Raw genomic sequence first — 25811 nt, forward strand, 5'->3', positions numbered from 1 at the left:
ACTTAAAAATGACCACGGTTAAAGATTTGATGAAAGTTCATAATAATGCAGTTGACAAGAAAATTAGTTATTTCTGAGATATACATTTTAAAGTAATAACTAGGATTATTACTTATAACATTATACCAGAACATATAAGATTTTTAGAAATTTCATGTAATGTCTGAAACATTTATATTAACATATTTCCATACATATTTCCATACAAATAAAAATATAAGATTTTTAGAAATTTCATGTAATGTCTGAAACATTTATATTAACATATTTCCATACAAATAACCCAATGGAAGTTTAGTATTAGTTGTTTTGTTTTTTTTACTGCAGGTTCTTATTAGGCATCAATTTTATACACATCAGTGTATACATGTCAATCCCAATCACCCAATTCAGCACACCACCATCCCCACCTCACCGCAGTTTTCCCCCTTTGGTGTCCATATGTCCATTCTCTACATCTGTGTCTCAACTTCTGCCCTGCAAACTGGCTCATCTGTACCATTTTTCTAGGTTCCACATACATGCATTAATATACGATATTTGTTTTTCTCTTTCTGACTTACTTCACTCTGTATGACAGTCTCTAGATCCATCCACGTCTCAACAAATGACTCAGTTTCGTTCCTTTTTATGGCTGAGTAATATTCCATTGTATATATGTACCACAACTTCTTTATCCATTCGTCTGTTGATGGGCATTTAGGTTGCTTCCATGACCTGGCTATTGTAAATAGTGCTGCAATGAACATTCGGGTGCATGTGTCTTTTTGAATTACGGTTTTCTCTGGGTATATGCCCAGTAGTGGGATTGCTGGGTCATATGGTAATTCTATTTTTAGTTTTTTAAGGAACCTCCATATTGTTCTCCATAGTGGCTGTATCAATTTACATTCCCACCAACAGTGCAAGAGGGTTCCCTTTTCTCCACACCCTCTCCAGCATTTGTTGTTTGTAGATTTTCTGATGGTGCCCATTCTAACAGGAGTGAGGTGATACCTCATCGTAGTTTTGATTTGCATTTCTCTAATAATTAGTAATGTTGAGCATCTTTTCATGTGCTTCGTGGCCGTCTGTATGTCTTCTTTGGAGAAATGTCTATTTAGGTCTTCTGCCCATTTTTGGATTGGGGTGTTTGTTTCTTTGATATTGAGCTGTACTTTCACTTTATTTTTAAAAGTAACACACACTACCATGCCGTACTTGATTGATTCCATGCTTCTGTGCTCTGGTTCTTAGCACAGAGCCTGGCCCATAGGGAGGATCAGTACATATTCACTGAAAAGAAAAGCATAAAGGTTAACAATATCTATTCATTCTACCTAATTGAAGTTCCCAGGTCATACATTTTTAATAAACAGATAAAATAGTTTGAAATTAACATATTAAATTAATGGCTTGTTCTCTGAAATATTTAAAATAATTGCTCTGCCCTCTCTTTTCAATTTCAGTTCTCTGTAATAAAATTCTGCTGAGCAAAATAAACTTCAGCTTAATCCAAATGGAATAAGTAGAAGTTTGGAGCAATCAGTCTGAGTTAGCGAGTTTTTACTGTGCTCAGTATAATTCTGGAATATTGAAGCCAGAGAGGGCTCAACACACACCTGTGTTAATTAGGCTTTTCCAGGTGAGCTGAGGAAGCAGGAAGGGGAAGAGGCAGTTGGGGCCAGGAAGGAAGGCTGTCTGTGCACAGCCGGGTCTGGCCTCGGACAGCCGCTCCGGGGCTCGGCGACTGGCTGTCTCCCGGGGAGGGGGCATCTGCTGCTTCAGGAGCTGCTGTTGTGGGCACGTGGCTCCTGCAGCCTCTGCTTGGTCATGGGCTGTCCTGACCTGTCCCTGCTGCCCCTCTTCTCCTCGCCTCCTTTATGCTCCTGCAGACTGGCAAGTGCTGAGGGTCCCGTTAGGTCTCACATTCAGGTCCCCACAGAGAAAGGATGCGATTGCTTCAGAGAGTTACTCTCCTTCCTGCCGGGCAGAGACCTCGCCCCAGTCCACCTCCTAAGACGGAGGTCGTCCTATAAGTTAGCTGCCCTTGGGCCCAGCACCTGCCCCGTGAGCCGGAGTGGCGGGAAGGCACGGCTGCTTCCTCAGAAGGCCTGTGGGCACGCGATGCTCCTCTCTGAGTCCACAGAGGCAGCGCTGACACCTGGAAGGTTAGGTGGAGGATTCCAAGGAGGGTCCTTTCAAAGCCCTCTGCGATCCAGGTCTCTGGAGCACATCACCTCCCCAGTTTTGAGAAGACTTGCCTACTTGGCTTGTTTATTTTGAGCTGCTCTAAATGTTTGGGTGAAGCGTTCAGGGATTAACAGACGGATCTCATTTATGCAACATCTAAATGCACCGCCAGTGGGTCCTTTATCAGAATTACTTATGGTTGAACGTTAAGGACGTCTGATATCACTGAACACTGAATAAGTGGGTATACAACATTCTGCTTATTTTCATTTGTTTTCCTTAATCTAAATAAATGAGTTGTTGCTTTAAATATATATATGTGAGGGACTTCCCTGGTGGCGCAGTGGTTAAGAATCTGCCTTCCAATGCAGGGGACGAGGGTTCGATCCCTGGTCAGGGAACTAGGAACCCACATGCCATGGGGTAACTAAGCCCGCAAGCCACAACTAGAGAGAAGCAAAAAAAAAAAAAAAAAAAAAGAATGAATGAAAGACCTTAGGCAACCAAATCAGCAATTCAAACACTGAAAACAGCAATTTAACTCCAACTTTAAACAAATGAGTCAGAATAATGCCACAATAATAGTATTAATAATTAATGGTCTTGCCCATTGAGGCTTCTTCCTTTTCCTTCTCAACAAATAATTAGCAGAAGTTATTTTAACCATTGGATTGATATGAAGCTTTCGTAAGCCCAGTGATTATGATGAGACCTCAGGCCCTACAGCCAGAGGAGCCACCAGTTTCCATCACAAAAGACTCGTTGCCTCAGCCAGCATCCCCTGAGTTACTCAGCTCCAGGCCAGCATGGAAGGCCCTGCCCTATTTCCAGCTCTGATTTATCAGTACTTCTGTCCCAGCTGCATCACTGCTCACAAAGCAGTTCCTTTAAAACAGCTCCTTTAAAACAGCTCCATGAAAACCCCCAAAGCACAGCCCTTGAATGGGGCTCTTTCCTGCCATTGCTCTCAGCCCTCTCATCCCCTAGAACTGGGAAAGGCCTAGATTCCTGGGGAGACCCTGTTACCCGGAGCATCGACCCTGGACTGGGGCCATCAGGTGACGGCCTGGTCACTCCCCAAACCAAAGGGTTCTGAGCCCAAAGTCAAACCTCGGCCTGTGCCCGGACATTGCACTCACCGGCATCGCTTCGTTTAAAGTGGGCAGATTCACACCTCTGAGCTGTCGCCAACTCTGCTTCTGTGTGTGACCCAGTTTGCTTGCTCTGCTTCCTCATCCAGTCTCCCCCATCCTTGGCCCCTGACGCTTCTCCGTGTAATGAGTAGATACAGCCCCTCCCCACTCCCACCCCAACTGCTCCCAGTGTAGACGGGTCGTGATCCCCACAGTGAGGGTGGGCACCCGGGCTATTGGGCCACAGGGCAGCTTCATGGGGAGAAGAGGCGTCTCACCCCCTGTCCCCCCGGAAGTGAACCAGCAGGCAGAGTCTCCTGGAGGCCACTCCTATGTCCAGCTCAACCTTGAACCCTGATGGGCTCACAGGCCGAGTGCAGTGTGTGGGCTGCTTCACGCCTGCTCTGGTAGAACAGTTGTGGTGGTCTCAGGAAACACATTTATTATGAAGAAACTAAAATATTTGTCATATTTGTACATTTGTGAGACCGGAAGCCATATTTTACTCTTATATTGCGGTAATCTATCCTCGTATTTAAAATAATGATAATATCAATCACTATTAAAGTCTGGTAGGTGATTCGGCAGCTCACTGATACAGAAAACACTGCGAGACTTGAAGCCCCCATCCAGTAGTTATCTCAGGTCAGCCAGGTGAAGTGAGGTTTACAGGATTTTGGTGAATCTGTGGCTCTTGATATGGACACATCAAAAAATTTACATATGGATTTCTGGATTTCCTTGTTATAATTTTGGGCATAGAAATTACACGACTTGGTTATAAAAATAAAGGTCACCTAAAAGATCCAGAATATACATATCTCAATTTTCTTAGATTATCATCTAAAATAAGACATTTAAAAATATTTTTGAGGAACCTGGGCCCATTGAGAACATGTCCATAGGCTTCTGGGAGTTTGAGAACCCTGCTATCATTGTTTCAGTGGAAAAAATCAAGAGCTCCATCTGTCCCTCCCAGGATTTGGAGATTCCTGTAAAATGCCAGATTGACCCACCAATCTTGATTGGATGGTTAGCCTAACAAATCTATTGTAATGACCAGTTATAAATGTTATCTGAAAGGACTTTCTTTTTGTAGGACATGTTTAACACTTAAAAGATTATACAAAATACTGTCCCTGCTTTCTGATAGTTTGTAATCCTGCTGTCATCACCTACTAAATGTCATAATTATAATAGTAAAAATCAGAAACAGAGGAAAGGACCATTGTGAAAATAAAATTCAGTTAAAAATTAATACTAAATAAATGAAAATCCCAGCAATGTTTTAAAAACAGAAGTTGACAGTCTGATTCTAAAATCTCTATGAGCTGCAAAGGGCCAAAAAAAGCCAAGACATTGTTAAAGAAGAACAACTAAATAAGAGAAACTACTCCATAGATGCAAAATGCAATACAAAACTACAGGAATTAGGGCAGTAATAATGAAACAAGAATAAAAAATAGACCTGTGGAAAAGACCAGAGCCCCCAAACCAACCCACACATGTGGCTATATGATATATGACAAAGGAAGTACTGTAGATTAGTGATAAAAATACATTAAAACAAAATAAAGGTGCTGGGTCATTTGGATAGCCACACGTAGAAAGGCAAGTCTTGAAATCGATCTTATATCATCCACAAAAATTAATTCCAAAAAAAAAAAAATTAATTCCAGAAAGAATGTAGCTGTTTTGTTTTGTTTTGTTTGGCCACGACATGCAGCTTGTGGGATCTTAGTTCCCCAACCAGGGATCAAACCTGCGCCCCCTGCATTGGAAGTATGGCATCTTAACCACTGGACCGCCAGGGAAGTCCCTGGAAAGAATGTAGCTTTAAATGTGAATGTTAAAAAATAAACTTTCTTAAGATCAATTTTTTTTATGATCTAGAGGTAGGGAAAGAATTCTTAAACAGATCACAAAAAAAAAAAACAAACCCAGCAGCTATATGGGAAGAGATTGATAATTTGTTTTTTTGTTTGTTTGTTTTGGTTTTTTAATATTTATTTATTTATTTTGGCTGCACTGGGTCTTCGTTGCGGCACGCAGGATCTTCGTTGCAGCGTGCGGACTCTTAACTGTGGCATGCATGCAGGATCTAGTTCCCCAACCAAGGTTGGAACCTGGGCTCCCTGCATTGGGAGTGCGGAGTCTTAACCACTAGACCACCAGGGAAGTCCCCTAGACTGATAATTTGGACTATGCTCAAATTAAGAATTTGTTTATTAAAAGATATCAAGAGAGTGAAGAGGCAATCACCAAGTGGGAGTAGATAGAGGCAACACAAAACTGACAAAGGGCTCACGTCCACAATATGTAATGAACTCCTATAAATCAATAAGTAGAAGGCACAATTTAATAGAAAAATGTGTAGAAGACCTGACCATGTAATTTACAAAAGAAGCTATCCAAATGGTCTTCAACTTCCTTAAAAATCATGTAAATTCAAACTAAAATCACAGTGAGATTTTATACACACCCTCTAGAACAGCTGAGATTAGAAAGATTGGCCGCAGCAAGTGTTGGTGAGGATGGGGAGCAGGGGGCTCTCAGTGACAGCTGGGGGAGTCTACTGTGCTTGGCACTGTGTGGTAGATCTGAAAATCAGCATATCCTAGGACCAGGTATTTCACTCCTGGTGTAATAGAACTGCAGGCCCACGTGCCTCAAAAGACATACGTAAAGGGGCTTCCCTGGTGGCGCAGTGGTTGAGAGTCTGCCTGCTGGTGCGAGGGACACGGGTTCGAGCCCTGGTCTGGGAAGATCCCACATGCCGTGGAGCAACTGGGACTGTGGGCCACAACTACTGAGCCTGCGCGTCTGGAGCTTGTGCTCCGCAGCAGGAGAGGCCGCGACAGTGAGAGGCCCACGCACCGCGATGAAGAGTGGCCCCCGCTCGCCGCAACTAGAGAAAGCCCTTGCACGGAAACGAAGACCCAACACAGCCAAAAATAAATAAATAAATAGCGTTCCCTTTAAAAAAAAAAAAGACATATGTAAGGATGCAGCAGCATTTGTCATAGAAAAAAAAAAAAACTTGGGAAAAAACTAAATGAGACCTGGTTTCCAGCCTGACCTGTCCCTCTTGTCTCACAACAGGAAAAAAGTGGAACAAACTGAAAATCAATAACTTTTCTTGGATTCCTCAGAGAACTGAAGTCCAAGGCAAACCGCTACCTCCAAAACTGGGGACAGGGGACTGCCAGGAATCATAGCTCAGCGCAGAAGCTAGCACCAGAGCCAGTACTGGAGAAGGAAAATGTTAATTGGCAAGTTGCTGGAGGCTCAGTGCGCACAAACTTGAAAATTAAAAATTAAGAGAGGCCAGTCTTACCTAAGGCACCCCACACGTTTGTGAGCCCACCTCCAGGAGCCCCTCTGGCTGTTCAGGCTGAGCATTAAAGAAAAACTCTCTCCTGCTTTCCACATTTCCACAGGGGAGGGGAGGGGTAGCCCTTTGGAAATAAGCCCAGAGAATTCTGTTCTTTTTTTTAAAAATTTTTATTGGAGTATAGTTGATTTACAATGTTGCGTTAGTTTCTGCTCTACCGCCAAGTGTATCAGTTATACATATATCCACTCTTTTTTTAATTAATTAATTCATTCATTCATTTTTTTGGCCGTGCCACGTGGCATGCAGGATCTTAGTTCCCCGACCAGGGATCAAACCTGTGCCCCCTGCAGTGGAAGTGAGGAGTCTTAACCACTGGACCGCCAGGCAAGTCCCTATCCACTCTTTATTAGATTCTTTTCTCATATAAATCATCACAGAATATTGAGAAGACTTCCCTGTGCTATACAGTAGGTCCTTATTAGTTATCTATTTTATTTTATTTTATTTTATTTATTTATTTATTTATTTATTTTTGGCTGCACTGTGTCTTCGTTGCTGCGCGCGGGCTTTCTCTAGTTGCGGCAAGCGGGGGCTACTTTTCGTTGCGGTGCGTGGGCTTCTCATTGCGGTGGCTTCTCTTGTTGCGGAGCATGAGCTCTAGGCGTGCAGGCTTCAGTAGTTGAGGCTCGCGGGCTCTAGAGTGCAGGCTCAGTAGTTGTGGCTCATGGGCTTCAGTAGTTGTGGCTCGCGGGCTTCAGTAGTTGTGGCTCACGGGCTTCAGTAGTTGTGGCTCACGGGCTCTAGAGTGCAGGCTCAGTATTTGTGGCGCACGGGCTTAGTTGCTCTGCGGCATGTGGGATCTTCCCGGACCAGGGCTCGAAACTGTGTCCCCTGCATTGGCAGGCGGATTCTTAACCACTGCGCCACCAGGGAAGCCCCTAGTTATCTATTTTATATACAGTGGTGTGTATGTGTCAATCCTAGTCTCCCAATTTATCCCTCCTCCACCCCCACTTCTCCCCCAGTAACCATAAGTTTGTTTTCTACATCTGTGACTCATGTTTTGTAAATAGGTTCATTTGTACCTCTTTTTTTTAATATAAGCCATATCATAAGCCCTTCCTCAAGGAAACTTTCACCAGAGCCCAACCACCTTGGGAATTACCAGAGCCTCAGAGTCCTGGGGACTGGAAATGCCCAACTGCAGCCTCCTCTACCCTCCTGTGTCCCCTGAGTGGGGACACAGGAGTGGAATGGTAGGCTGAGAAGCACTCATGCAGGTCACAGCCCTAGGCACAGGCTCACTGAATGGTGAGGTCTAATAGACACCTCACCACCCCATCCAAGGGCTCCTGTAGAATCACAGGAGATTACAGTGGAAAGAACTGCAAACCATATTTAAGAAAAAGACTCTAGGAAACCCCAGAGATGATAGGGGAGACAAAAACAAGGACACAGAGGAAACTTTAGCCCCTAACACCTACTACTACAGCAAAGAGCAAACACAGCTTAACTTCTAGCCATACAAACAAAGCCTCTCACTAAAAGTGTATTTACTTTTACCCAGGACATCATGTCTATCTTTCAACAAAAAGTTGCAAAGTGTACTATACAGCAAAAAACGCAGCTTGAAGAGACAGAGAAGCATCAGAACCAGACTCAGATATGGTGGAAATTTTGGCATTATTGGACCAGGAATTAAAATAACTATGATTAATAAGCTAAGGGTTCTAATGGAGATAGTGGACACTTGTGAGAACAGGTGGGTAATGTAAGCAGAGAGATGGAAACTCTAAGAATCAAAAGGAAATGCTAGAAATCAAGAACAATGTAACAGAAATGAAGAATGCCTTTGATGGGTTCATTATAACATAGACGTGGCAGAGGAAAGAATCAGTGAGCCTGAAGATACATCAACAGAAAAGTCCCAAACTGAAAATCAAAGAGGAAAAAATGTTACCAAGTCCAAGCTTGCACTACTCACCACACGAAAGGCCAATCAATCAAGAGACGAGGTGTTGGGACAAGGAATAGTGGCTTTATTTGGAAAGCCAGCGGATGGGGACTTTCTTCTTTCTTGCAGGCATTCACAGGTGGGCCTGGTCAGGATGTTTCCTGTGAGCTAAACAAAGGTATTTTAGCTTAACGGTCAGGCATGGGAGGCCAGGTTCCAGGAAATGGGCCATTCTGTATACTTTAAGTTATAGGCTACATCCCTTTAGTGATTAACTTGTAGCAAAAGCAATAGAACCACAAAGGATAAAGTAAAAGAAACAGGTCTAATATGGAGTCAGATTTGTCCTTCCCTATTACAAAAAGCATGAAAGAGACAGAACAGAATATCCATGAACTGTGGGAGAATTACAAAAGGTGTAACATACACATAATGGGAATACCAGAAGGAGAAGAGAGAAAGGAACAGAGGAAATATTTGAAGTAATAATGGCTGAGAATTTCCCCAAATTAATGATAAACACCAAACCACAGATCCAGGAAACTCAGAGAACACTATGCGGGCAAATACCAAAAATATCTACACTAGGACATATTCTAACTGCAGAAAAAGCAAGGACAAAGAAAATCTTGAAGAAAGCAGAGGAAATAAAGACCTTACCTCTAGTGGGACAAGGTAAAATTCCATCTGTCTCACGAATCATGCAAACAAAATAGAAAAAACTCACCAACTTAGAATTCTGTATCCAGTGAAATTGTCCTTCAAAAGTAAAGGGAAGATAGACATTCTCAGACAAACAACATTGAGGGAGACACCCCCCGACTACAAGTACCCGGCAGACTGAGTCAGTGCTGTGCCTGGGCTACACATGGGACTTGGTCCAGGACACACTGATGGGCTTGAGCGTAGTGAAGTGATGACCACCTGTCCGCTCCTGGGCTACACGTGGGACTCGTTCCAGGATGCACTGATGGGCTTGAGCGTAGTGAAGCGATGACCACCTGTCCGCTCCTGGGCTACACGTGGGACTCGGTCCAGGACGCACTGATGGGCTTGAGTGTAGTGAAGCGATGACCACCTGTCCGCTCCTGGGCTACACGTGGGACTCGGTCCGGGACGCACTGATGGGCTTGAGCGTAGTGAAGTGATGACCACCTGTCCGCTCCTGGGCTACACGTGGGACTCGGTCCAGGACGCACTGATGGGCTTGAGCGTAGTGAAGTGATGACCACTCGTCCGCTCCTGGGCTACAGGACACCCCAGCTGGAGGGCTGCCCCATCCCCATGACGCCCCGCCCTCAGCCGACCCCCCCACAGCTGCAGTCCTTCCCCGGCCTGTGAGCTTGTGCCCTAAACCTCGGGCTCCACAGCCTCCTGGGCTCAGGGCTGTGGCCTCTGGCTGGTGACACCGTGTCTCTCGAGTGGACAGTTCGGTCGTGGCAGAGATGAGACAACCAGCCATGGTGGGCAGCACTTTGCAGAGTCCCTTGTGAATTACCTTGTCTGCAGTCCCCTGAGTCCTTCTCTGCACAAGCAGGGCGGGGTCCCGAGCACAAATTCCACCTGAAAACCTGAAAGAAAAATGGAGCTGTCCAGAGTGCTGGAATAGCTGAGCGTGGTGGAGCCCTGTTGAGCTCGGGGGACAGTGCCCTGCAGGCCTGGGGTGCACTAGCACCCCAGGAGTCACAGCGCAAGGAGGAGCCCGATCCAGACCTCACAGGAGGGCGGCGGCTCAGGGCAGCCTCCCCGCTCCTCTCCTCTCCTTACGAGCTGGAGAGCGGACGTGGAGTGATGCCTTCGGCCGGAGCTGTCTATTCAAAAGTCACTTGTTAAATTGGAAGAGCCCCTTTGCCCTGGCCAATCCTTTTCTATTTTGTACAAATTAATTTATCCAAGTCGTTAATATTTTGACTCCTGAGGGAATATTAGGAGCTGGGTATGTAAATTTGGATAATAAATATTTGATAAACAAATGTATTTATTGGGCAGCTACTATGTGCTTGGATGGTGCTAGAGCTAGAAAGCTGATAAAATATACTGCTTGTACTCCAGGAGCAGTAATTAGTTGGAGATTCATTCGCAAGTATTTATTACGTGCCCAGCACCCAGCAAGTAATAAAGAAGCGTCTCTTTACTTTTAGTTGGTGAATGGTGCAGATAAGTGTAGAGGCTGGGCCCTGAACCCAGCCTGGGCATTTGGGAGGTTGCTGGGAGTGGAGGGAAGGTGAGGCTTCCTAAAGGAAGTGAGGATTGAGTGGATGGGTGGGTGGAAGTGAGCTGGCTGAGGAAGGACGGGGTAGCAGGGACCTTCAGAGACCTGGCCCTGACAGAGCAGAATGTACATGTCAGGAGTGCATTTAGCAGTGAGCTGTGTGCATGGTGAAAACAGTACACCGTTCACCTGGAAAGGTAGGGTGGACGAGGTAAGTTCTGGGCTGCTGGGGTCCAGCAGAGGCACACAGCACTCTCCACCTGCCTTCCTGGGTTGCCCGGAACATAGACATTAACTGAGAAGATTTCAGATGCCCTGCAGGACAGAAGGTGCTTGGTTACTAATAAATGCCACATGATAAATAGATCCCAGGGTCAAACTGGTTCAGAAAATGCAAATATCCACTGTGAATCTTTAGAGAGGGTAAAGTCTTCAATTTTCCTGATGGTCTGGAGAGATTTTCACCTGAGCACCTTGAGAAACGAGTGCTCAGCGTACACGCTGGGGATGGCCATGTCAGCACCCAAGTGGCAGGGATACTGCCTGGCAGGTCTCATAGTTCTGATCCCCCCTGAAGATGCACTGCTCTCCAAGATCAACACAGCTAGAGGCAGGCTGGAGGGAGGTAGCTGCAAAGCACTAATGATGAGAAGACCCACAAATGGAGAGTGAAAGAAGGTGACCAGTTGACAACTTCAGTTTTACCCACAGCTCCTCTGTTGTGTGCTGGGTATTGAAAACCCTTCAGCTCTCAAAGTGCCAGCCCTACCTGATGGCTAGAAAGCATCTGCCCTTTCTTCTCTCATTTCTTTGCATTCTTCTGACCTCTTAAGGCAGTGCAGAGGCTGGCATGGCTATTAAAGTCAACAACTATTTTTATAGGTGGAACATTGGTTGGGAGAAAGGACTTCTTGATTGGAATAGGAAACATTGATTGGCAAGTAATTGTACATCTTTTGGTCCCTCGACACTTGAGAAATTTGTGCTTTCTAAGAATGGTGGTTTTCAGAGGAAAACTAGCTAAATTTTTTAGTGAAAGCTACATAAGAGTCATCTCTCATCCATATTGTAAATGTCGGGGTTATCAGCAAGTGTAGGTCTTTCCTGGAGGATCTGACCCACTCTTGGGCTTCAAAGGGAGGAAAAGGAACAGATTTCTCCTGATTTCATAGAGCATCTGTTCTTGGGTCACCCGTACAAAATCACCATTGTCCCAATTACTCTTCTGACATCCGTATTAATTTCAATGTCATGTGATTTGCAGTTTTCATGATGCTCATGTGTTTTTAAGATCTGTATGAAAAAAGGTTCTTACAGATCACATAGGATTGTGCTTTAGGCTTCATGTGTTCTTGCAGAGTTTGTAGACGTCGCCTTTAAGGGACGTCTAGCAGGATGGGGAGGACTTGGACTTGAACAGAAGGGAGGTAACAGTGTGAGCAAATGGAGGTGGGAGTGTGGGGTGTGTTTGGGGTGGAGTTCTTGTGTTTATTTATCGGTCCCTCTTATCATAATTGATCCCGGCCTCGGTGCCTTGAAGGAGCCAAGGTTAGGACAGTGCAGGGGTGGTGGGTGACAGCATTCAGAAAGGGAAATGTATAGAGAGCAAATTTTGTACTAACCTTTGTTGTATCTACTTCATCTCCATTAGGTAGATGTCTTCTGCGTTTCGTGTATACTCCAGAATCATTCTTCATCCATATAGAAGTCTGTCGTGTAAATTGCTTAAATTTTGAAAGTTACCCTATCTCTAAAATCAAATCTGGTGGACGTTGCAACCTCCAGCCACCACCTTTCCTCTCCCGCCTAAGTCTTTCACACACTCATCCTTAGGAAGTTCTTTATCATTTTCCTAAAATAATTAGTAAAATGTAATTAAATACTTGCTCAGCTGCTTAAAGGTGTGCATTATTGCACCAAAAAAATAGAGCTACTCAAAATTTACGATGTGAAGGGAAGTAAAATCTTGCATTATTTTCGATTAACTCTTAGTGTTGAAACCTTGTGTCTCCCATGTGTGAGGTTAAATATCTGGGAAATTCACTAGTTTTAAAAGTGCCATTTGGGAATTCCCTGGCAGTCCAGTGGTTAGGACTCGGTGCTTGCACTGCCGTGGGCCCAGGTTGGATCCCTGGCCGGGGAACTAAGATCCCACGAGCCACATGGCACGGCCAAAAAAAAAAAGAAATGTATGTCATTTAAGGGGGAAGGAAATGAAGGCCTGTGTTGATCTGAGTGTGTGATGATTCACACCTCTCTCTCTGGCTTGCAGTTTGAGGGCTGGGGAGTGATGCTTTTATTCTGGGCAGGTCTCTCTGAGAATAAGCACAGTGTGTTAACAAGGCAAGAAAGTCCCAGAATCCCGCTTTCTTCTCCCTTTCTCCAAATGGGCTAATGACTTAACATTCGTGCATTCCTCCTTCACATTTTCCCTCTCTTTGCAGATGCTGTCACAAAGTTCTTCTAACCGCCCCTTCGATAAAGTCAGACTGTTGGCGCTCGCTTTAGTGCATCCACTACTGAGATGCCAGCTCACATCTCCCTGCCCAGGGATCAGCCACCACAGCCAATCCCCTGAGCCCCGTGTGCTTGGCCTCTGTCCTCTCAGACCATCCCCAGGCACAGATCTCAGGCGAGGTGAACCTGAGCTTTGTCCAGAGTCAGACTGCTTGGTGAGGCCACCAGAGATTTCTGGAAGGTTCCTTGATTGAAGATTTCATGGTGGGTTTTGTTTGTTTTTTTAAATTAATTTATTTGTTTTTATTTTTGGCTGTGTTGGGTCTTCGTTGCTGTGCACGGGCTTTCTCTAGTTGCAGCGAGCGGGGGCCACTCTTCATTGCGGTGCGCGGGCTTCTCATCGTCGTGGCTTCTAGTGTTGCAGAGCACGGGCTCTAGGCACACGGGCTTCAGTAGTTGTGGCACACGGGCTCAGTAGTTGTGGTGTGAGGGCCCAGTAGTTGTGGCTTGTGGGCCCTAGAGCGCAGGCTCAGTAGTTGTGGCGCACGGGCTTAGTTACTCCGCAGCATGTGGGATCTTCCAGGACCAGGGCTCAAACCCATGTCTCCTGCATTGGCAGGAGGATTCTTAACCACTGCGCCACCAGGGAAGCCCCTCGTGGTGGGTTTTTCAGCATGCCCTCTAGGCTGAGGTGCTACCCTTTGGGGGCATGGACTTTCTCCTTGAATATGACCAGCACGGTGCCCAGCACATAACAGTGCTCATGAAACAGCATTTCCCTCTTTTTCCTGCAAGGGAGTTCCAGAAAAAGAACCACAAGGAAATTTCAGAAGAGAGACCATGATGTACAATTGAGGTAGATCAGGAATGTTTTGTGGTTGAGGGTGATTTGAACCAAGAGTCAAAGCATAGGCACATTCGTTCACCAGATTCTGTAGTCTCCCTGGTATAGTTCAGGTACTGCTACAGGATAAGAATATAATAGTGACAGAAACAAACACAAGAGTTTGCAGTCTGGTGAGTCAAACAAATGTTCATCAAATAATTGTGTAAATAAATATAAATTTAATTGGAAAGTGACCTAAATGTCCAGTGAATAGGGGGAAATAAAGTGTAACATGTTTTTATATTTTTTTCTTGAAATACAGTTGATTTACAATATTGTGTTAGTTTCAGGTGTACAGCAGAGTGATTTTTTTTTTGCAGATTATATTCCATTATAGGTTATTACAAGATATTGGGTATAGTTCCCTGTGCTCTACAGTAAATCCTTGTTGTTTATTTTATGCATAGTAGTTTGTAACTGTTAATCCCATACTCCTAATTTGTCCCTCCCTTCTCCTTCTCCCCTTTGGTAACCATAAGTTTGTTTCCTATGATATGACATGTTCTCTTGATTTAATATTATATAGCCATTGAAATTGTTTCAAAGAATTCTGAAGTGATTGCAGTAACACTGGTTATTTAAAAAGGGGTGTATAAAAGCATAGAGTGTAATCTCTATTTTACAAAAACAGATGCATGATTGCCTCTGCACGGGAAAGTTGGTCATAGCACATTTTTCTTGTTTCTAGAGGTAGGCTTGTAATGATATAAACTCCCTTCTTAGAACTGCTTTTGCTGCATCACATACATTTTGGATCATTGTATTTCCATTTTTATTTGTCTCCAGGTATTTTTTGATTTCTTTAATGACCCACTGGTTGTTTAGTAGCATGTTTAGACTCCACACATTTGTGTTTTTTGCAGTTCAAACACATTCTAACCACCCTACATTTCACTCCCCAGGGGAGTCCCCGTTGACCCCTGCCTCTCGGGGAGGCTCTCCAAGATCAGCAAGTGGGTCTGACCCAGGCTCCTTTCAGATTGCTGCCTCTGCACTGGGACTTGGAGTGTGTGCGATTTTGCACAGGCCCTTTAAGAGGGGAGTCTCTGTTTGCTACAGCCCTTTTTGGCTCTCCTGAACATAAGCCCCACTGGTTATCAAAATCAGATGCTCTGGGGGCTCATCTTCCCCGAGCAGGAACCCCAGGCTGGGAAGCCTGATATGGAGCTTGGACCCCTTTCTCCTTGGGGACAACCTCTGCAATTCTGATTATTTTCCCATTTGTGGGTCACCAAACTGGGGCATGTGTCTGACTATATTGCATCTCTTCCTATCCATCTCACCATGGTTCTTTCTTTATGTCTTTAGTCGTGGGAAATCTTTTCTACTGGTCTTCAGCTCATTCTCATAGATGGTTGCTCTGTAAGTAGTTGTAATTTTGATGTGTCTGTGGGAGGAGGTGAGCTCAAGGTCTTCCTACTCAGCCACCTGGGCCACCCTCTCTGGTGGGTGTCTCAGAATCTGGGAGTTTATTTTCCCTCCATCAGAGGGGACAGGAATTGTTGACATACTGCTTTCTAGAGTACTTAAAGCAAATATATTTCCAGCTTGAATATTATGGCTAATGAAATTACCAGAGTGATGCATTCTTAATTTTGCTCCTTGATGCTAAGTGCACGTGACAGGTCTGCTGAGTGCTGCCCCTTTGCCATCCAGCGGCAGGCGGGGACTCACGGGGACTCGCGCGACCCCAGCTGCTCTGCCTGCCTCCCTGGGAAGGGGCTGCGTTCAGCTGTGTCCTCCCTCCAAGCTTCAGGAGCCCAAGCCTCACTCTGTTGCTGAAAAATAGGAACCACAAGCATTTCTGGTGGTTTACTGTAAGGTGCAGTGATCTTCCTACAGCTTAAGGAACAGGTTCTAAAAAACAAGTATCAGGTAGAACTATTTTGCACACATTTTCAGGCTAACCATGAAAAAAAAAATGTCCACTTGTTTAAGAAAATGCCACGATTTATGCTTTGTGATAAAAATTGTTTAATGATTATTAATTGTCAAGCACCATGACCAAATATTTCCGATATACACAATGTATGTGATGGACAAATTAGTAATGGAACAATCAATACTCTAATACAAAAATATCAAGAATAGGCAGTTTTAAAAAAGAAATTTAAAACTCTAATTAAAATATGAAAAGATTTTAAACATCACTAATAAGAAATAAATATAAAAGCATACATATTAAAGGATCAGATTGGCAGAGATGAAAAAACTCACAACACTCAGCATCAGGAAGGACCTGGAAATGTGACTTCTTACTATCAGGGGGAATATTCACAGACACATTTCTGTAAGGCTGCTTGCCAAAATATCATGACAACTTAGAAGATGCACATGCTTTTTTGACATGATGGTTACCTTCCTCCAGGATTGCTAAGTACGGCATTATTTATGTCACGTGACCATCAGTGGGGAGCTCATTGGGCCTGGTCCCTCTGAGCTGTAACTCACTGGATTCAGGGCTTACACTTAGCCCCAGGGGAAGCCCAAGCTGCTGTGCTGGTGGCCGAAAGGACATTTATTCTGGACAGAACGATCACAGATTCTAGAGCAGGGGCCCTGACATGGTGTCAGAAGGAACACTTCTCACTTCCTTCCGTCAGATCACTAACGTCTGCACAGGGCTGTCCTGGCAACGCTGCAGATGAAGCCTCGCCCACGTGGCCCCCTCTCTAGGGCTCGAACGGCTGCTTTGAAATCTTCCTGCAGATCCTCATCTAGGGCGAATCCCGTTTCTCCACCCTGTCCGGACTGGAGATCGCCGGGCCTGAGGCTGTGAGGAAACAGCAGGTTCCTCCGTTTCTCACTTCTTTACCACCTGTGTTAACGCTCTGAGTTCCGGGGACAGCAGCCTTGTCACCGCACTCCGTTTCGGAACCTGGGCCACGTGGAGACCCCGAGTGTGCCCCGCCCCCCAAGAACGGTGTTTGCTCTGCTGATGTGAACGTCTCGACAGGCAAGTGCCCTCACATGCTCAGAGTGGTGAGTGTGGGAAGCACATGATTATTGTGGTGTGGACTGTGTTCTCACGAGGCAGAATCTGGGACTGGAGACCTACTTACATACGCTTGGCACTGATTTACATACCAGCCCCTGACAAGTCACTCCAAACACTTGTCTACGAATTCAGCTACATGGTGCAGCCCACCACTGTTGTAGCCAGATCTGCTACTAAGGGCTTCACACACACGAAGTACTGAGTAGATCTGTCAAAACGTAATCGTGATAATAATAAATCAGGGCTTCCCTGGTGGTGCTGTGGTTAAGAATCCGCCTCAGGGGACACGGGTTCGAGCCCTGGTCCAGGAAGACCCCACATGCCGTGGAGCAACTAAGCCCGTGCGCCACAGCTACTGAGCCTGCGCTCTAGAGCCCGTGAGCCACAACTACTGAGCCCGAGTGCCACAACTACTGAAGCCCACGTGCCTAGAGCCCGTGCTCTGCAACGAGAAGCCACTGCAATGAGAAGCCTGCAGACCGCAATGAAGACCCAACACAGCCAAAAATAAATAAATAAATAAATAAATAACTTAAAAAATATATATAAATCAGCTCAGGCACCTCACGAATATAGCTGCCAGTAGCTGCTCCTTAGCCCTGGTTCCTTGTGCTGGAGCGATGTCTCAGTCAACATTCTCTAGGGAAACTGTGCCTTTCTAACCCACCGCAGAAAAACAAAGAAGGAAAAGAAACTACCGTTTCTTTACTGTCTTTCATCTAGTAGGCACTGTGCTAGTGCAGTTATTTCCCATTTTTTTCTATTATTTAATGTGAAATCTGCATAGTTTGTGTAGTTGGTTGGAGAAGAGAACACACAGGAAAGATCACGTGGATTGTGAAGCCTGCCTGTAGGGCTTGCACTGCGCAATCTGCACCACTGCACGGCAGCCCTTCGCTGACCTGAAACCACAGAGAGTCCTGAACCCTATATATATATTACGATTTTTTTCCTATACCTACACACCTATGATAAAGTTTAATGTATAAGTTAGGCATGGTAAGAGATTAACAGCAATAACCAATAATAAAATAGAACAATTATAACAATATACTGTAAAAAAGTTAGGTGGATGTGGTCTCTCTCTCAATATATCTTATCGTACTGTACTCACCCTTCTCCTTGTGTCTGTGTGATGAGATGAAGTGAGGTGAATGACGTAGGCATTGTGACATAGCGTTAGGCTACTACTGACCTTCTGACCACATGTCAGAAGAAGGATCGTCTGCTTCCTGTCATCCTGGATTCTCAGCCGTGATGATGTGGATGGTTGGATGTCAGGAGCAGCCGATGTCCATGGCGGGGGAACCCAGGCGGAACAGAGCGGGACAGGAGAGATTTCATCACATTACCCAGAATGGTGCCCAGTTTAAAACATGAATTTTTTATTCCTGGAATTTTTCACTTAATATTTTTGGACCGTGGTTGGCCATGGGTAACTGAAACTGCTGAAAGCGAAACCACAGCTAAGTGGGGGACTACTGTACCATTTTCCAATAAAAAGAGTCAGGTTTTCTTGGAGAAAAGGCTAATTCTGGCGCTGAGGTGGAAGATACAAGATGAGCCTGGAGCATCTTAATAATGCCAGCAACTAAGAAAGTGCTTTTTAAAAAAAAGGATGGAAATGTCAAAAAAAGCTGACCTGGAAGAGCGCCCAATGGCTCAAGCTGGAACAATGTGAGCAACAAAATAAATAATGATAGCATTGGATTATTACCCAGAGGATCCAGTCATCACCAGGATACCCCAGTAATAATTACTGTAGGCAAGATGTGGTCCTGAATGCAAACTTTCTGAGGGAAACTTAAAGGAGACACAGTGTATTTGCCTCAAATATTTCCTCCAAATATTTATTAGTAACTTTTTGCTCTTATTTTCTTTAAAAGACCTATGAGTATTCAAAGCAAAAATTATAGCATTGTATTGTGGGGTTTATAACGTGTAGATGTAAGATGTATGTCAATAGTAGCACAAAGGATACAGAGAGGTAAATGGAACTGCTCTGTGGAGAGGTTTTTATACTGTCCACGTATGAAAATAGTACACTATTAGTTCTAAGTGGATTGTAATAGGTGAAAGATGCATACTGTAACCCCTGGAACGACCACTAAAACAATGCAAAGAGGTGTTGCTTAAATGCTAGTAAAGGAATTAAATGGAATACAAAAAGTATTTGTACAAGCATGCTCATAGACCCTCGAGCCATAGTATCCAAAACCAGCAAATAACCCAAATATCCACACGTAGAAAAATGTATCAACAAACTGTGATATGTTTATACAGGAGAATACAACTCAGAATATAAAGGAGCAAACTACAGGGGCACACATTGTGGATGAATCTCATAAACACACTGCTGAGTGAGACAAGCTGGCCGTGACACATTATTGTAGGATGACAGGCAAAATGAGCCTGTGGTGAAAAAAATCACAAGAGCGTTTGCTTGCAGGGAAGAAAAAAATTGCCTGGGAAGGAACTTGAGGGAATTTTCTGGAGGTGATGAAAATATTCTGTTCTTGAAAGGGGTGACGTATACATGGGTGCATTTATTGCTCACAGTTAATGTCTGTGCCTTTCAATGTATGTACCTCTTATCTCATGAAAAACAATTGAAAAAAAAGTGAAGAGTGGGTAGTAGCTTGAGGTATTGATGAAACAGAAATGGCAGATAATTAGTAGTCACTGAAGCTGGGTGACAGGTCTCTTTTTTTTTTAATATATTTTTCTTAACAATATTTGCTTATTTATTTATTTATTTATTTTTATTTTATGGCTGTGTTGGGTCTTCGTTTCTGTGCGAGGGCTTTCTCTAGTTGCAGCAAGTGGGGGCCACTCTTCATTGCGGTGCGCGGGCCTCTCACTATTGTGGCCTCTCTTGTTGCGGAGCACAGGCTCCAGACGCGCAGGCTCAGTAGTTGTGGCTCACGGGCCTACTTGCTCTGCGGCGTGTGGGATATTCCCAGACCAGGGCTCGAACCCGTGTCCCCTGCATTGGCAGGCAGATTCTCAACCACTGCGCCACCAGGGAAGCCCCGACAGGTCTCTTATAGCATTTTGCTATTCTGTAAATGCTTAGAATTTTCTGTAACAAAATGCTTTTATGAAAAACGGAAATTGGTCTACAGTGTTAGCCGGTGAGGTGTTGGTTTCTTCGTGGAGGCGGGAGGGAGAAGCGATGGTGGGGTGTGTCGGGGAGGCCGGAGCGAAGCTGGTTTTGCTCCTGGCTACACGTGTGTTCACTCTGTAGTGACCCATCGAGGTGCCCGTGCATGATTCCTGCATATATCTCTGTATGCATGTTACACGCCAATAGAAATTTAAATGCTACATATTTACACAAAAATCCTAACTCAGTATCTCAGAATAACAGCAGGGTTTTGTCTTGTTTTGAAGCGGGACACATTCACCGATGGTCTCATCAGATGGATTTTAATATTCCAAAGTATTCACGTCCTAACCCTCAGGTGACCCCTTAGAGTCTTCCAGTTTTTGCCTCCATTTGGTAGGTGGCGTGATTTTTATTTTTTATGATGCAATACTTTTTCCAGAGAAGCTCACCAGGACCACGACTCTTAGCACAGTGCCCCGTGCACAGCGTGCACTCAGAACCTGCAGAACTGGGTTGAATCAGGAGTAAAACTAGTGGAAGGGATGCCACGGATGGTAAGTAGGCAGTGCAGGTGAGGCTGAAAGGCCACGACCCAGCAGCACACGCTTTTACTTGATAAACTATTTGGAACAAGTTCACCCAAAGATGTGAGTTTAAAGTGATGGTCTTCAGCCTTGACCAGGCCCTGTAATCACCTGGAGAGCCATAAAAAATACTGATGCCCGGGTCTCACTCTAGGGATTCTGATTTAATTGGTCTGTGGCACTCGGATTTAAGGAATTTTAAAAGCCCCCCAGGTGATGGTCCTGTGCAGCCAGGGGTGAGAACCACTGACTCAGGGCTATCGATGCATTAGCTGCAAGTGACTTCCGTGTGTGCTACGGGGTCTCCGAAAACAGCTTTGCCCTGTTAAAAGCAAAGAACTACTTCTTACTCAGCAGCAGGAGGAAATGTCTTCTTAGCAGATCTATTTTTGTGTCACTTGCTTTCAGAGTCAGAGGTGGTTTCAGACATGGTAGTTTGATTTAGTCTGCGCTGAAAATCATAAATAGCCTACAAGTACCAAAAAAAGATGAGAAGAATTTGCCAACATGTGGAGTGCATTATGTATTTTTCAAATTTCTCCTGTGATTAGTAATGAAAATGATATTGCTGGGACCTGATTTCCTCAACTCAGCCCTTGGCCATTTCCCCAAGTTATTCCAAGTCTTTCCAAGACACTTCAGCACTCTCTCAAGGGGATTATTCCCAAAGGTGAAGAGTACTAGACACTGAAATCTCTGCACAGTCTGTTCCTACTGCATAAGTGTCCTCCTCCAGAACCTCAAATGACTAGGGAGGCTGCATCAGTAGTGGGTCCTGAAGTGGCAGTGGGTGGGCTCTGAAGACAGGTGGACTTGATTCCCAGTCTCAGCCCAGCCACTCAGTAGCTGTGGGGCTTTGGACAAGTTACTGGACTTGGAACAGCTATATAAACCTCATTTTCGAGAAAAGGCATCTTTATACTGAGTGCACAAATGGCAGTGATTCTTCATCCCTCCCTGTATCCAAGCCCTTTGAAATGTGACTTTACAGCTGCTCCCACTGAGAGGTGGAATCTGTTCCTCCAAACCTTGCATCAGGGCTGGCCACTAGAATGCAGTGGGCATGCCAGCGGGCCAGCTTGGGACCTCGGCTTAAAAGGTCTTAGACACTTCTGCTTTTTCTTTCAGAACCCTGCCGTCTCCATGACAACAAGCCCATGTTAGCCTGCTGGAGGATGAGATACTTCAGGGAGTAGAACCAAGGTGCCCAGTCGACAGCCAGCTCCTCCCCAGAAGCAGAGCCCCCTAATCAACCTGCAGCTGACCACACATGCATGAAGGAGCCCAGATGAGACCAGAAGAATTGTCTAGCTGAGCCCGGCCTGAGCTAGGTGAGTATTGGGGTGCTTTGTTATGCAGCAGTAGCTAACCAATACATATGCCCACTGCAGACAGGATGCCAGGATTCAGTGATATGTTCATCACAAGTGACTTGGCAAACAGTAGGCACCCAATAGGTGCTGGTTTCCTTTTCCCCTTGTTTAAAGTTGGATCTCTTGAGTTATACAGAAATTCTTGTCGTCATGTATGCCTGTGATTGGTGCTTAAATGCACTCAGTGCCCCACCCGACAGGAGGAAAGAGGCAACCAGAGTCTGACCACTAGGGCCCAAGGCCAGATTGCAAATAAGAAGTTTGTCTTTAATCTGTTCCCTCCAAATCTAAACTCTGGGGGTCAATGTTGTGGACAGATTTGAAGACATTGGGCTCCACCCTCTGGGGGCCCCATCTTCCTTCCTTTGCTGTCTTATCTCTGGAAAGGGGGAATGGACCCACACCGAGAAGCAGCTGGGACACAGTGGTTGAGCTTTGGAAGCTTCCTGCTTGCACCCCTCTGCTTCCTCCTTGGACTTGACACCGTATCTCCCCACCTTGGGTCTGAGGAGAGATGTTGGTAGGGCAGAAAGGACTCCTCAGCCCCAAACTGACTTGAAGTTGCAGCTTTCATCTTTGAAATAAATAGGATTTTGGCCTTCTATTTCATAACACAGGACACCCCGCAGATCATATCCTCGTCATGCTCCCCTGGAAGAACACCCCTGAGTTCTCAACACCCAAAATGCACAGCAGCTACTTATCTCGCCATACATTTTCCAGCTGAAGTTCATACGTATAGAATTTACACTGAGCCTTCAAAACTTAATACAATATTTTAACCTAAACGGCATGCTAGAAAAGCTTCATGTTGCTCTCACACATAATTGGTAGACGGTCAGAATCACGCTAGTCACTTTGCAAAGCTTTGGAGTACCAACCAAGGATATGTACATATTTGATGTTGCTGGTCTAAGAGAGGCCACTGCTGTTGAATTGTGTGGTGACCAAGAAGCAATGCTTTAAGCATTTTACATTCTAATACAATATTTGTACGTTATATCTAGGTGCCGTATTGTGATTTAGGAAATTGGTAGTTTTTCGATTCACTTGCTAGTCCTTATCATTTTTCTTATTTAAAATAATGGAAAATAGGTTTTCCTTGGAGTATTCACAGAGATAATCTGACATCTAAGGCACAGGATACTGACATTAATGGCAGAGGACTTTCCAGTCTGTCTTAGTTTTAGATTTGTAAATACCTTCCAAATTACTTAACTTCTATTCTTCCAAATCTTATAGTAAAACTGATGCTCCATGAGGTTGTACTACAAATATTCTGCTGTTTTGCGTCCTCTCTGCATAGAACTGGGGCTGTGCATACTCCAGTTTGAGAAGCATGTAGTAGTACAGCACTTGGAGTTGATCAGAAAACTTAGATGGAAAAATGCATTATCACTATAACCTCCAATAGCAAGAAATTATTAAAATCGGTTCCAAAAGGATATTTTTAAAAGCATCTTAAAAGTGGTTCTGAAAGAGTCTTAAGGAGTCCTATTAAAGGTATTATGTATTACCTTTAGACACAAACTTCCTTAACAATTTGGGAAGGAGCAACCTGGGGCCTAGAGGAAGGATTCTGGCAAGAGAACTAATTTCAGGTAGGGTACCTTTCAGGTACCCATCAGCGAGCTTCTGGGTGGGCTCCCCAGAAGCCTAGGCCCGCCCCCAGCACGAGCCCCGCCCCTACCCGGGACCGCCTCAACACGTGCGGCCTGCCTGCACTGCGCATGCCCGCGGGGAAGGGGCGGGGCGAGTCGAACCCCGGCAGGGCCTGCGTGGAGAGGACCATGGCCATGCTGTGTCGGCTGCGAGAGGTGCCCCGGCACTTGCTGGTCTGCGAAAAGTCCAACTTCGGCCACGACAAGTCGCGCCACCGGCACCTCGTGGAGACGCACTATCACAACTACAGGGTGAGTCCACACCCCGGGCCCGCGGACCGCGCACCATTCCGCGGGCGGTGGAGGCTTGGGGAGAGCCGCGCTCTGCTCCAGGGGGCCCGCCCTCGGCTCGCGGAGGGGCGGGGGGGGGCCTCGCCAGGCATGCTGGGAATTGTAGTCTCTAGCCTCTCCAGGCCTGTGGTTTGCCCCGCCTCAGGACTACAAGTCCCAGGATGCACCGGCGCGGGGCGGTGTTCCGCCGTCGGAGGGAGGTGTAGGGTGGCGTGCGCCTGACAGAGTTCGCCGAGCAGCTGGCCACTTACTCCGGCCCAGCCCCGCCGCGGGTGGGTTGCGTCCCGGGAGGGGCGGGGCCGGGACGAGGAACTGGCGGGTGTGCCGCGCTGCCCGGGACGGACCCGCCCCTTCCCCACCCCGGCTTCCTTCCCCCGCCGCGCGCCCGCGGGTCTTTGCAGAGCCTCGTGCCGAGTCTGTCCGGGAAGCAGCTTGCCCTTCTGAACCGCTTATGGGCGCTAGTTTGATACCTGAGAAACCTCCCCCTTTGCCTGCTGCCTTCTGCGTTGTACAGCCAGAGTGCCCCATTTCGGCAGCTTTTGCAGAAATTCGCCGAGGCTTCCCTGTTCGCATGCACAACTTCAGAGCGATTTTCGCTGTTGCTTCGTGAAAATGTCACCCTCACGGGTGCCTTTTTCGCGAATGTGGTGGTTGAAGCATCGGTGAGGTTAATTATCAGTTTATCCAGGATCTGCTGAGAGTAGAAGAGAACATCCCTAATTCCCAGGTAGTGTCTGCTGAGCGGGCTTCACCAACCCATTTAAGTGGAGAGGGCTTCAGAATAAACCTTAAAATGAAAATGCTTTAAGCTTTTTACACTTTAAATCGACCAGCCTAATCTCAACTCAGGCCTGACTGGCTAGTTTCTCAGACACAACTGGTGACCCTGGTCCTTCAGGGACAAACTGGTGTCCCAGCTTTAGGAGAGTGGTTTTTCAAGGTGCGGAGCACCTGGCCGACGTTTGAAACCTGTCAGGTTGATTCTCTCTGCTTTGGATGGAAAGCTCATCACAGACAGCAGTTGGGGATGTGTACCTTATCTCTCCCGTCCCATCTGTAGAGTTTTTCTATCTGGAAAGTGTAAACATCCAGCAGACTTCTGCTTCCATGTAACCTCTTAATAATTGATGTCCCTAAATTCCTTATGCCCTAAGGGACAGTTCCTTTGATTCCAGCCTGGTACTAGGATACACAGATCTAGGGATATTCAATTGTACTATATTTCCCTAAAAATTAATGTAGTTATAGGAGCGGGCCATAAAATATATTGCTCATTTCCAAAAGATAAAACACAAGCAAGGGCTTCCCTGGTGGTACAGTGGTTAAGAATCCACCTGCCAATGCAGGGGACACGGGTTCAAGCCCTGGTCCGGCAAGGTCCCACATGCCACAAAGCAACTAAGCCCGTGAGCCGCAACTGCTGAGCCTGCACTCTGGAGCCTGTGAGCCACGACTACTGAGCCCGCGTGCCTAGAGCCCGTGCTCCGCAACAAGAGAAGCCACTGCAATGAGAAGCCACTGCAATGAGAAGCGACGCACGGCAACAAAGAGTAGCCCCTGCTCACCGCAACTAGAGAAAGCCCGCACGCAGCAAGGAAGACCCAACGCAGCCAAAAATAAATAAATAAATAAATAAAATAAACT

General features: G+C 45.6%; 1 protein-coding gene and 1 non-coding gene across 4 annotated transcripts in view; both read left to right on the top strand.

The window, feature by feature from the left end:
- Positions 1-25811, top strand: part of RPP40 (ribonuclease P/MRP subunit p40) — a 71275-nt gene that overhangs the window by 36088 nt on the left and 9376 nt on the right. The window contains exons 2-3 of one of the 3 annotated variants that reach the window (XM_057554786.1): positions 21971-22173; positions 23833-24128. In XM_057554786.1, the coding sequence (XP_057410769.1) occupies positions 23946-24128 (183 nt within the window). In that variant the 5' untranslated portion in view covers positions 21971-22173; positions 23833-23945. Of the gene's footprint in view, positions 1-21970; positions 24129-25811 lie in introns of those variants that run through there. The other 2 variants (XR_450301.2, XM_028164480.2) reach the window with 2 other exon arrangements.
- Positions 12879-12951, top strand: TRNAA-UGC (transfer RNA alanine (anticodon UGC)). The gene has a single exon. It is a non-coding gene; the product is annotated as a tRNA-Ala (tRNA).

The sequence above is a fragment of the Balaenoptera acutorostrata genome, chromosome 10 (genome assembly GCF_949987535.1).
Source record: "Balaenoptera acutorostrata chromosome 10, mBalAcu1.1, whole genome shotgun sequence".
Classification (NCBI taxonomy): Eukaryota; Metazoa; Chordata; class Mammalia; order Artiodactyla; family Balaenopteridae; genus Balaenoptera; species Balaenoptera acutorostrata.